At 42.4% G+C, this 13,953-nt stretch overlaps 1 protein-coding gene across 8 annotated transcripts in view; it reads right to left on the reverse strand.

The window, feature by feature from the left end:
- The window catches only part of LOC127370171 (transcription factor 4), a 237,152-nt gene that overhangs the window by 67,734 nt on the left and 155,465 nt on the right, over positions 1-13,953 (reverse strand). Inside the window, exon 1 of one of the 8 annotated variants that reach the window (XM_051411973.1) lies at positions 8,118-8,501. The exons of the other annotated variants lie outside the window; for them this stretch is intronic. Within the exon in view, the coding sequence (XP_051267933.1) occupies positions 8,118-8,186 (69 nt within the window). The 5' untranslated portion in view covers positions 8,187-8,501. Of the gene's footprint in view, positions 1-8,117; positions 8,502-13,953 lie in introns of those variants that run through there. 8 annotated transcript variants of the gene reach the window in all.

The raw sequence follows: 13,953 nt of genomic DNA on the forward strand, positions 1-13,953 counted from the left end.
AAATGGCATCTAGCATGACTCAAGTGTCGTTAAAAGTAGCAAATCCACTCAAGATGTGTCTCTTGGATCATTTATGGCCATCAGATTCAGTGTTTCCATAAAAATCATTTTCCTTTGTTTCCAAAATTCATCCGTAGTGAAGATCAAGTGGATTTATCCAACACATTTTACAAAGCTAAACCTTGAGCTACATAAAAACATTAGCCACATAGCAGCAGAATCCATTCCCTCCATCAAACATAGAAAGTGATTGATGGATTATTTGCACACTCGCTGTCTTGTAGTTGAAGCTAGCATTAGCTTCTGCTAGCCTCATGTTACAAAAATTGAACATGTGATTACCTGGCATATAAATGAAACTAGCATTGGCTCCATCTAGAGGTATGCTAACTACATTATCTAAACATAAGCTAACACAGTTAGCTTGATCAATGATCAAATGATCAGTTCCCAATCAGAAAATGATTTATTAATTATCATCACCCAATATATCCAATGTATGACTGACGGTAACTGACACCAAGGTCTCCAGATTTACAATATGGCCGCCAGAGGGCTTGTTACTGTACGGGCAGCTAAAGGGCCTCTGTGCCCTGATGGCCTGTGTGGATCTACCATCACCTACTACTGCTGCTGCTGCCTGTCCCCGTCTGCCAGCTCTTGATGTTCAGAGGTATGATCAGGCTGGCAGACGCTCAGTCAGACACCGGGAATCAAACCCGCGACTCAGAGAAACGTAGCCTCTCTTCCCATGGACAGGTCAGGGTGGAAATTCCCAGCTATCCAAAGAATGCCGACCCATTCTGCTCTGCTACAGTCCACCTTCCCTTATGGGACACACACACACACACACACACACACACACACACAGATGACTCACTGTTTGACTATGTCTGTGTGTGTTTGTGTGTTGATATGCACGCACATCAGTTTGGCAGCTGCGACCTCGTGCATTGAAGGGTTTAGAAAGACAGAGAGAGAAAAACTGACCAGAGCCTGTGTTACACAACCTGCACATTATCAATGGAACACAGCAGATCATGTGTTTATTTACGCTGTTTCTGACAAATTCCAGTCGCACTCAGAGAATTCAATCCATAAAAGCTTTCTTAAACCAAATATAAATAAACACTTATGCACAGTTTTGGACGAACTGAGCAGAGCAATTTCAGTCATCACAGGTACAGAGGCTGTACTGTAGATATAAAGGGAGCATGGACAGATAAATCAGAGATCAACTGCAGAGGAGCAAAATTCAGCCAGGCAATACAAAAAAATTAAAAATGAAGGCAAACAAACTAGTATTTACTTAAACATCTTACAGTCGTGTGATACCAAGCTCATTCATTATTATTTTATTTTAAAATTGTTTGAATTTCAATCACATTGTATATATTTTTTTTATTGTAGCCTCTCCAGCTTAACTCTCTCTGAGGTTTATCTAATTTTTTCGAATTAAATGTATATTTGTGGACATTTTAAAAGGTCCACCTAGGATTACATGTGCATCTTATTGAATGAAACTGTATATTTATTGTAAAATAACGTATATATACCATACATATGACCCAATGATGCGTTCTGGATTACTATTGTATTTCGTGTTTAAAGGTTTGGTATACATCACTATTCAATAGTGTATGTGGAGCTTGTGATAGAACATTTGAGTGCTTGATGCCACACCTGTGATTTGTTCGGAGATACTTGAAGTTTGACAAGAGCTGACTTTTAGTGTGGGACACGGCCTCTCTTTATAATGTTAGGTTAATGTGAAAGAAGGTTCAAAACTTCAGATTCTGCTGCAGAGAATTCAACTAATTATGACAAAAGTGCAAAAATATTAAAGAAACTTGAATGACTTCTAAGGTCGGATATTTAAGAAAATCATTTTAGGACATATGGAGGCCCTGCACATATGTTTCTAGCTTTCGTAATAGAGTACACCTGAAAAACAAACAAACATAAAACACCATACAGGCAGCATACTGCCTCACTCTCAGCTCATCCTGTCTCTTTTCACGTAAAGTGCCATAAAACACATAAATAAAAATAAATATAATAAACTTGACGTTGCATTTTTTGCACCAATAGCCAATAACATCACACATCATTTAAACCTCACAGCCACATTTGAACAGCACACTGACTGAGGCTGCATTAACCCCCGACCTACAACCACGCATTCAAAAAAACACATAAATAGGAAGTAAACAGTAAGGGTGAACCTGAGTTTAACACCAGAGCTTAATAACGTACAGAAACTTGCAGCAAATGAACCAGAACATACCAAACTACATTTAGAAAACATGCAAAACACGTATATGTGAATATAAGTAATCTCACACCTTTATGCAAGATTAAACAGGAAAACGTGTCATTATCACAGACACATCAGCTCTTCATCAGCAGACTCTCTGACATTTATATTTCAAACATGTGACAGCTATGACATCACTAATGACCTGCTAATTACCCTTTCCCCTACATTAGTAATGAAGGGCAGAAACATACAAGAAATCCTGACAGAGATAAGTCTCATCGCTCTATGACTAAATTATGAAAAAACATCACCTGTGCACAAAACATACTGTAACCCACACTACCACTGTGTACAAACAAAGTGTGGATGTCTGTTAAACATAAATATTAGTAAAATAAAAAAAAGAAGCTCTACATGACTTTTAATATGGAGTGTAATTTATTATTCATTATTAAGTATTTTGGGGGGCTTTTATTGCCTTTATGATAGAGACAGCTAAAGATAGACAGGAGGGGGGACAGGGAGAGGGGATGACACGCTGCAAAGGGCCGCAGGTCGGATTCGAACCCTGGGCTGCTGCAGCGAGGACTCAGCCGTGATCATTTTAAAACATGTGGCTTCAACTCCAATAAATGATTGTCATTATCAGTTAATCTGTTGGATTAATCATTTAATAAAATTACCAGAGATTAAAATGAGATTTTACGATTTCTTACATAGTCTGATAAGATTCTCATACAACACATTCAAAGAAAGGAGACATTTTAGTCAGACAGCTGACTAAAACGACTGAATTTATTATCAGAACTGGCAATAATTTATTTTTATGTAATGTAAATGTCAAATAAATTGACACACCTTTAACCACAGACAGTAATGATCAGAGGTTTATCTGAAAGCATCACACACCCTTACCATAACCTAAAGGTGGTCAGTAAACACACCACCATGTTGATTTTTACTTACTTCCTGCTTTATATATATATAAAAAACATAGTGTAGTGTGTGTGTGTATGTGTATGAGTATGTGGGTGTTTTAGCAGTTCTTTATGTATCAGTGTGTGTATCAGAGTGTGTATCAGTGTGTGTATCAGCGGCATCAGTGTCAGATAATCTGATGCAGAAGGATTAAGTTTAAGCCTGAATGGTGTGTCAGGCTTTAAACAGCCGGACAACGTGCACACACGCACACACACACACACACACACACAAAACCGAATGACCCCACTGACAAGAGAGCACTTTACACACACACACAATTTTTTTTTGGCATGAATGACTTTATCATCAGTATGCAAAAAAAGGTTCTGAAAGTACTCAGAAACACACACCAAACGCACACTGATCCTCCAGTACAGAGTGGAGGGTAATACATACACACGGCCAGATTATTTTTCATCCTTATATAAAGAAAGGTAACATTCTATTAAATAAAACACACCGTACACACACATTACACACATATATAGAAAGATAAAATTTTGTATGGTGACAAACTACAAACACACACTCATTGAAGACAGAGACACATCTTTTTTGGCTTTTATAAAAACAAAAGGGACAAAATATTTTCAAAAGGAGCACGTTAAATCACACACATTTAATAATTCGAACACACACACACACACACACTTATATAGCAAAGAAAGGACACATGACCACACAAAAATACACAATAAAATCGGCTTTTTTTTAGTTGTTCAAACAGTCAAGCAGATGGAGATAGAGGCCTGCTCACACACACACACACACACACACACACACACACACACACACACACAATGCGTCTATTTATAAAGTTATAATTGCATAACACGCTGTGCTCTAATTCCAGCCTACTGAGCACACAGGATGTCCACACACACTGGCTTCACAATGGCAACACACACACAAAAAATCTGTATTACTGTGTATTTAGTCGTCATGCACAGACCACACACGTGAAAAACACACTCTGCTTTAATGTTTGCATGTACAAAAAGGCAATGTGAAGAAAAACATCATTTAAACAACAGCGTCTATAGACAAAAACACAGCATTTACATATTCACTGCTGCAGGCGGGAAAAGCTTCTCTCTGTAGTTTCACTCATTTTAATATTTTATTTTGAAATGATTTCATTACATAACCCAGCTATATTATTTTATCATTTCTGTCATTTTAATCCTTCACTTTGTTGTTTTCTGACAGTGAAACAATTTTTTTGTTTGGAGGTTAATCCAAACAGCATCATATTTTTTTAAGAGTGGTCAGATTTGATAATACAAGATTTCTTTTGAAAAAACACCATATTTATTTAAAAAATTTATTTGATATTTATACAAGAAAATTTGCTCAATATTCCTATTCAACACAGAAACTGTATTAGGACAGTTTGGCCTTGACCTTTGACCTCCTCTCCACAGGCTGTGGTTTTAAACTGTAGCTTCTCAAATATTTAAATGAAAAGGAATTGAATAATACAGGTATGTAAATGTACAAGTCTTTGCAGTAAGTGAAATTAATTTGAATAAACGTGTATATTTTCATTTAAAATTAATTTGAAAAGACAATAAAAAATATTATTTTGTATCCAACTATAATTGGCGCACATTGACAAAAAAATTTAGTTCAATGAGAAATTAATTAAAATCTTCTCTCTCTCACAGTGTCGTTTGTCTCAGAAAAGCAGCGAATGCAAAATAAAGTGCAGAGCAAGAGAATGTTTAAAGTGTTTAAAGTGTGTGTTTCCTGTAGCTGCACATTGAGAGAGGACTGCACGATTTTGGCAGGCAGCTTCAGGACTCTCCTAATTAAAACTTACTGAATATTCAAATGCTGCGTTAGCATAACAATAGCCGGCTGGCCGGGCCCGCTTTAAATGAGGCCTTTTGTTTTAGCCGAGCTTTCTGCTGCCTCATTAAGCCGCTGGAGCTTAAGTTAGCGAGCCGACAGCCGCTAAACGAAGCTCGGGCCTCGGCCCTCACCCTCCTCCTCCTCCTCCTCTTCTCTCCCCTCCAACGCCCTCCCCCACACACACTCTCCCCAAAAACCAAAGCCCCAATTCAGCCTCTTTACTGTTTGGTCTCGCCGGGCCTCAGCTCGCTGCTGCTGCAGATCTGTCCGAGCCTTTCTCTCAAACCCCGACCACTCTGCCCCAGTTTCCACTCCACTCTACTTCTCTGCCTCCATAACACACCGACCGGCCTGAATCTGCTTCCACACAACCATCGCCACAACACCTCCAACAGGGCCAGCACACAAGCAGACAAACATTACTTTATTGCACTGATTCTCTTATTTGGTGTTTTCCCTTCCTGCTAGCGGACGGCGGGTGTAAACAAGCTGTGACACAGACAGACAGGGTGAGGCAGGGGGGTAAAGTGAAGATGGAAAGGAGCTTGGCACTGGATCAAGACCGTCGGCACAATGTGCCATCCAGCAGCCAGCCGCCAAACAAAGCGGTGCCACGCCAAGCCCCGTGGCATCGCCGAACTAAAGAGCTCCGGTTTCGAGCGAAGCTGCTGAGGTACAAAGAAGGCCCCAAACTACGGGGAGAGAGCGGGCACAAAAAGCATAAGGCTCCGGAGCCGACGGCCGGCAGCAAGGGGCTGGAAGCGCTCGGCGGCCGGATGGAGGCCGGAGACCTGACAGGCGCGGAGCAGACAGAGGACGACTGTTGGTGTGGCAGCGTTGGAACAACGGAGGCTCTGTTTACAGCTGCAAAACCATCGCAACAACTATAAAATCAAGAAAATCAGCAGATTTTCAGTCTTTTCACACACTGGTCGACAAAAATAAACATGTAGAATTAAAAAATGTATGCAAATTAAATTGAGAGAATTAGAAAATAGGAATTAAACCACAAGAATAAAATAAAATATAGAAATGAGGGTTACAGATTTGTAAAAACTACAAGAAAATGCACCATTAAAAAACAATTCTGCAAAAATCTAATTGTAAATTTTCTCTACAAAATAAAGGAAACAATTAAATGTCTGCTTGCTGTCTTTTTACACAAATATTCAGATTTTTGTTCACAGCTACAGTCTTGTGTGTTAATGATGAATCGTCTCAGAAGGCCTTAGCCTTCAGTTCAGACTCATTCATTTCAAATCTGCATTAATGCTAATATGATAAAAAAGCACCAAAACTGAAGTGGTTTTTTTTGGTAATGATTATTCCCGTCCTCGTTTCCCCTCCATCCTTGCTGTCGTCTCCTCTTTATTTCCTCTTTCTTTGCTTTAAACCTGGTGCGAGGCAGCAATTAAGAGTCAGAGGTGAGGACGGACAGTTCACTGACAGGTGGGTGTGTAGGAAACCCCAGCCTTCCGTCTTCATTTGCACCTGCGACTCGCAGACATTCCTGCGTTTACGCGAGAAAACCTGTGAAATCCATTTGCCCTCGCTTCGCTTTACACCCTGTTTCTCATTTCTAGCCTTCACTTCACCCCCCCCTCCCCCTTCTCTCTAAATCACTTCACCCTGTTACTGGTGTTTTACAGGTGGGGGTTACTGGGAGACAGACAGACAGACAGATGGACAGACAGGTTCACAGGAGGTCAGACAGCTTCATACTTGCTGGATGACTTTCTCAGATTTATTTTTTTTTATTTTGGATCCACAGTGTTTTATCATTTGTGAGACAGTGAAGAGCTCATTGTAAAAATGATGATTATAATACATGTATGCATATAGAAAGATATATAGAAAGATGGGTAGAACTCTGACTTCCTTGATATTAGAATTTGCTGCATTTATTTTATTTTAATGGCATGAAGACAGATTAAAAATAACTATTGACTACTGACATTAATATTAAATACAACTCTCAGTGTGTAATTAAAGGGTGACTTATTTTGACTTATTTTTAAATGCATTTCTGAGGTTATGAGTAAAGGAACTGAGTGCTACTGTGATAACAAATCAGCAGCACAATTTCAGGCCCAATTACGGCAGAAAAATCAACAATTTAAGCGGTTTTGGGACAAATGAAAAAAATGAAAAGCCACAAGCCTCTGAATGAAACACACAACCGCGCCACACACGTGTGGGGTTTTTGCCTGAGAGGAAAAAAAATCAATCATGAATTCAGTTCAACAATAAGGCTCTTATTTTGCTGCATTGACGTCCATTTAAAGAAATTAGAAATAAGCGACGGAGAGAGACAGAAATAAAGCTGCGAGCGGATTATTGCGAGCTGAACCTGGAAGCGTCCGATGCGCAAAATCCGGGAAACAAACAGGAGTAACGTTGGATGTGGGAGCTTTTTTTAAATGATTTTTCTAATAGCTGCGGTTCGACACACACACACACACACACACACACACACACACACACACACACACACACACGCACACACACGCACACACTGTAAACACACTGATCACATTTCAGAAGAGTCTGTCCAACCTTTTTATCCAAGCGCTACGGCACTCTACAGCAGCTACTGTCACTTTCCCCGCTCCACTCTCTCTCTCTCTCTCTCTCTCTCTGTCTCTCTCACACACACACACACACACACACATTTATTTCCCCCGATAAACAACAGCACTGATGCTTTTTTTCCTCCAGAAATAACCCCCGACAGACGGACAGAGAGAGCTCACAGTCCGTTCGCACTTTGACGCGCGGCGGCGGCGAACCGACGCGCTGTTAAGTTGGTGCGTAAAAAGCGACACTCTTCACCTTCACACCTCCTCTCTCTCTCTCTCTCTCCCTCTCTCTCTCTCCTCTTTTCTTCATCCTCTCCCTCTACCTCGCTCCCCCCTCTCTCTCTCTCTCTCTCTCTCTCTCTCTCTCTCTCCCTCTGTTTCTCCGTCTGACTCCCAAACCCTCGCGGAGGAGGAAAAAGGAGGGATGGAAGAGTCTGCCTTACCGCTTTGCCGTTGTAGTAGTACATCAGTGAGCTGCCTGTCATCCCGGGGATGGTGTACGCACAATACATCGTTCCTCTCCTCCGCAGAAAGAAGAAAAACTCTGTTTCTCCCCCTTTTTCTCCCCGTGTCTCTCCCTTTCTCGCTCTGTTTTTGGTTTATTGCGCTCCCCCCGCCCCTTCTCTCTTCTTCTTCTCCACCTTTCGTGTCTTTCCTCTTCTGTGTGAACTTTTCTCGGATTTGTTATGATCTCAAACTCTCGCCGCTCCGCTCGCGTGCTCCTGCCTGCGCGTTTTTTTTCCCCGCCGACAATTCCTTCAGTTGCATTTTCCCATATGGCCGAGCCGAGGCACGCGGAATATGCAAAGTAGGCAGAGCGAGAGAGAGAGAGAGAGTGAGAGAGAGAGAGAGAGGAGTGCCCCTCCCCTTCTCTCTCTCTCTCTCTCTCTCTCGCTCTCTCCGTCACACACAGAAGCGCGCGCGCGGAAAATGTACGGAAGGAGAGAGGTTGATACGCAGCACACGCGCACAAATAAACACACACGCACGCACGCACATGCACGCAGTGGCTCGCGGACACGCGCGCGGTCGCCGACACTCTTTCAACTTTCCACAGTAAATCTGGAAGTCATCCCTCCCCCCTCCCTCCCCCCTCCTCGCGCGGAGCTGCAGTTCGCCGTCTGCCTTTGAACGGAGCCGAATATTCACTTTTTCCACCGCTTTCAGAGCTTCTTTCTTTCCTTTTTACTCCTCCTCTTTCCTCTCCTCCTTTCTTCCCTTGTTTCCTCCCCCCATTCACTCATCTCCTCCACTGTTCTCTCCTCCTCACCTTCCTTCTCCCTTTAATCCCTCCCCTCTTGTTTCCTCCTCTCCTCCTGTTTCCACCTTTCCAATTTACTCTCATCCTTTCTTCCAATTTCCGCCTCTCATCCTTCCTTCCTCCCTCCCTCTCCTGTTTCCTCCTTTTACTCTCCTCCGTTCTTCCCTCGTTTCCTTCCCCCTCCTTTCATCCTTTCCTCCATTGCTTTTTCCTCTTTTCACATTCTTCCCTTGTTTCCTCTCCTCCCTCGTTACCTCCTCTCGTCTCCTTCTTCCTCCCTTGTTTCCTCCCCCTCATTTACCCCCTTCCTCTCTTGTTTCCTCCTTCTCTATTCACTCTCCTCCTATCTTACCTTGTTTCCTCCCCGTTCGTCTCCTCTTTGCCTCGTTCGGTTTCTCCTCTTGTCGCCTTTTTCCTCCCTTTATCCCTCCCCTCTCCTGTCCTTATCTTCTATCTTATTTCCTCCTTTCCAATTTCCTCCCCTCTCCCCTTGTTTCCTCCTCTCCCCTCTTGTTTTCTCCTCATCTGATTCTTCCTCCCTTTATTACTCCCCTTTTGCTTCCTCCTTTCCTCCTTTCACTACAGTTGGAGCAGGATTCCATTTCACTTTAAATAAGTTTTACAATTAGTATTTCAATGGCAGCTCTCTGACAGATTCCACAGGATGTCCTTGACAAAGAATAAAAAAATAAAGTGTTTTACATACATTACAGTGCTAGTGATAAATTACTTCTGCCAACAAACCAGATTAGTCTATTTTGATCATTTTACTTAAAAGTGAAATCTAACATATGCTAGAAGTCGGGTAACAACAGACACTGAAGGTAAAAAGTTTAATTCAATTCCTCTGTTGAACTGAACCGAATTGTATGTTTGTCTGTATTCTCAGTACTGTACAAACACATAATGAATTCCCCCTAGTCCTCCCCTGTAACTGTAAAGTTGACTATAAATAAAAAATGTTCAAACTCAAAATGGCCAATAGGAGGCGCCATAAATACTTCAAATTAATTGATCAGAATTTTTTTTCTGGCACACAATGTTATAAATCATAGACAACTGGCTGTGATTGTTTATTGTGTTCTTTTTATCTAAATATAAAACTATGATTATGTGTGAGGAGCTGTTCAACTGTTTATTTGCAACAAACTGGTCAGATGGTGCTTGGGAAATTAAAGGTAAACTTTAAAGTACCACAGAGCCTCCATTGTAAGTCTGATTGACACCCAGGTTTGTGTACAGACCCTGAAATACTGACACCCCAGATTCACCACAACACCAGGTCTGCCATGTAGGACTGAGATATTTCTAGTTGCTTCAGATCAGGTTGTTTCAACGAGCTTGGAACATTTTAGGATCTGCCTACAACGAGAGCGGTACAGAGATTCACTTTCCAATATGTTTGGTTGACCTGAAGGCTGGTTTGCCATTAGGAATAATTAATGATATTTCCAATTTAGTATTGTACATTCTTAAAGTTGGTAGACTCACAAGTGACAGGTTTTAAGGGTTATATATGAGATTTAGAACATTAGTATAGCAGCAAACAACTATTGTCTATGTAAAGATATAGTGGAGTCATGGTGGCACACTCCCTCTGTGTTGCTATCACAGCCTCTCTGTGGTTTGTTTACATAGCCAGCCAGCAGAGTGACTGAAACTGCTGTTTTTCTCATCTATCTCTTTGAATTAAGGATTTATTTCAACCACAGCAGAGTTGGTGATTGTTGGAACAGTGGAAACACTAACAAAGACAGTTCTGGTGAGTTTTATTTTGTGTCTGTCCACTTTGAATAAAGCTACGATGTTACAACGATATGCAGGGTAAAATTACTGTTTTTCTCTATGGAGTCTGGTGGCGAGTGATATTACTGCTGTTTCTGGTTAAACGAGAGGTCTATCTTTGTAGGGATCATTATCATAATGTTGTCAGACACTTAAAATCACAATCCGAGCCCGTCAGTGGCAGAAACCTTTAGTGGACGTACTTTGACAGCGCATTTGCCACCAAGAATTAACGTTAGCTTACGTTGCAGCCATTGCAGCAGTTTGTATACTGTCACATCTAACTCTGCGAGTTAAGAGTTTATTTTGACCAAACCAGAGTTGGTGATTGTTGGGAAGATTAACATGGGTTTTGATGAGTTTTATTTTGTTTCTGTCCCATTGTTTAGTCTGAGACGTGAGGGAATCTTTGTCTATGTAACCTTTGAAAATGTCCAAAATCTAAGCAGCAGAGGCTGGGACATCCTGACTTTGAGTCTCTATGAGTCAAGTTCCAAAAACTCTGGATCCTACATTTCCCACAATGCAAGTTTTAATTAGACCCTGATGACATCACTATGACATCATCAGTTATTTTCTTGACAAAGCTCCTCCAGAGCCACAGAAGACATTATACAACTACAAGTACTAACTCTGTATGTAAACTGATGTGTAAAAACACACAGACAGGAAGAGAGAGAGCGAGAGATGTTGAAAAACAGAGCGAGGGGAGAGAGAGAGAGAGAGAGAGAGAGAGAGAGAGCAGGATACAGGCAGTCACACAGTCCTCCAAATTTCATATTAACACCGTCATCATTCATCCTATTCAAACAAATAATAGACTCCCAAACAAGCGAGCAGACGTCCCAAACCTCTCTCTCCTCCACTCTCTCTATCTCTCTCTCCCCTCTCCTCTTCTTTCGGCTTTAATTTGATTAAAAAGCGAGCTGCAGGAAGGGGAGGGAGGGCTGATGCACATCTAATAAGTGGACCATCTGTCTGCAGCGCTGGCTGGCTCCCAGCATTGTACCCAACCAGACTGCATGGGAAATTAAGGGAGAGATGGAGGGATGAAGGGAGGAGAGAAGTGCAGGGGGGGAAAAAAAATACAGAACCCAAAAAGAGTGACCCGGTTGAGGAAAAGAAGCAGAGACAGCGTTTTTAATTTTGTCTGACGCTTGCTTGGTCAACAAACCTGCAGAGGAGACGAAGAAGAATGAAGAGCAGAGAGGAGGATAGAGGGAGGAAGAGAGGGAGAAAGAAAGAGTGCTCAAAGGAGAGCATTAGGAGGGAAGAGCGGGAGAGGGAAAACGTGAGGGGATAAGGAAGAGGGTGGAGAGGAAGAGATGATGGAGGAGAGGAGGAAAGAGAAGGAAAGATTAGGGAAGAGGAAAAAAGGGGGGGAAGGAAGGGAGAAAGAGAGGAGGAAAGGTGATCAGAGTGGAAAAGGAGGGTGGAAAAGAGAAGAGAGGAAGAGGGGAGGAATGGGGAGAAGAAAATGAGTGAAGATGAGAAAAGGGGGGAGAAAAACAAGGAGAAAAGAAAAGAGGAAAAGAGTGAAACAAACAAGGGATGGGAGGACAACAGGGAGGAGCAGGGAGAGGAGGGAAACAGAGGTAGGAGAGGAAGAGTGGAGGAAAGGGGGGGTGGAGAGGAGAAGTGAAAGTAGGTAAAGAGAAGGAAAGGAGGGAAAAGATGAAAGAAAAAAGAAGGTAGGACAGGAGACAGGGAGAGAGGAGAAGAGAAGAGATGAGGAGAAAGGGACGAGGGGAGGAGAAAAGGTGGAGTGAGAGAAGGAGGGTGTGAGGAAGAGAGGGAGGAGAAAAGAAAAGAGGAGAGGACGGCACTGCGTTCATTTCTGTTTTTAAAAACGGACTCAAACTGACCTTTGACCTTAAGGTAGTACAGTCTATTCCGAGCACATTTACCCCCTGAGCTTTATTTCTATTTAAGGTGGACCGGAGACACAAATGGGACAACAGCCATTGTCCGTCTCTACTTTAACACGCCACCGAAGGTCACTTTCTCCTCTTCCCTCCCTGCCTTCTCCCTTCCTCCCTCCTTCCTTCACTAACCCCTCTCTTCTCCCTTCTCCCTCCCTCCCTTATGCCTCCTTCTTCCTCTATTAGGTCTCCTCATCTCCTTCCCTTCTCCAGTTCCTCGCTCTCTTCTGGTACTTCCTCTAAGTGCGTCCTTTCCTCCTCCTCCTCACCTCTTCTCCTCCTAGACCATGTCTTCATTCCCTATCACTTGTCTTCTACTTCCTTCCTTCCTTCCTCTTCCTCCCTCCTGCTTCTCTCCCCCATCTTTCCCCTCCTCACTCCCTCCTTAAAATGCCAGCCAGTTTCCCCTCCCCTCCCCTCCCGCATTCTCCCTTACTCACTCTTTTCTTCCTCCTCTCACTCTCCCCTCCTCCTCCTCCTCCTCTGGTGGTGAGATGACAGTTAATCCCTGGTTGAATTATAATCTCACATTTCATCCTGATTTCACGCTGACAGGATTTTCCTTCACATTACGACGCCCAGTTGTCAATCTCTCTCTCTCTGCTCTTTTGTCTTTCTCAATGTCTCTCGCCCTTTCTCTACATCGCTCCTCTCGTCTCTCTCCTGTTTGAGTGAGTTTACACATTTCCTCCTGTTTTCTCAGCATCATCCTTTTCCTTCGTTTTTTGTCCTTCCCTCCTAATTTCTTTTGTTCTAATTTCTTTTTTTTTAAATTCCTTCCTTCCCCCATTCTTCCTTTTCCTCTCTCCTTTCTTCCTATTTCCCATTCTTCTCCCTTCATGTTTCTCTCTCTCACACATTGAGCAGTGCTGGCCTAAAGGCCTAGGCACACTCTCGCTCTCTCACACTCACACACACACACACTCACACATACACACAAACACACTCACACATACACACAAACACACACACACTCACACATACACACAAACACACACACACACACACACACACTCAGCGATTGCACTTTGTTCTCTCCACACAGCCACTTCCTATCGTGAGCCTTTGATTTGAGTCTTTTTATGTTGCAGGTCTGAATTTACAAACAATAAAGTTATCTACAGGATTGAAGAGTCGAGAGCAGGCAGCTACACACACAGGAATACACACACACACACACACACACACACACACACACACACACACACACACTTTCATTCAAAACAGAGGCAAGTGCTGCGAGGCAGATTGTGAGTGAGTATGAGTATATATTTCCATCCAACTGTTGCATACATTTTTACCACTTCAACC

The sequence above is a fragment of the Dicentrarchus labrax genome, unplaced genomic scaffold, assembly GCF_905237075.1.
Source record: "Dicentrarchus labrax unplaced genomic scaffold, dlabrax2021, whole genome shotgun sequence".
NCBI classification, from domain to species: Eukaryota; Metazoa; Chordata; class Actinopteri; family Moronidae; genus Dicentrarchus; species Dicentrarchus labrax.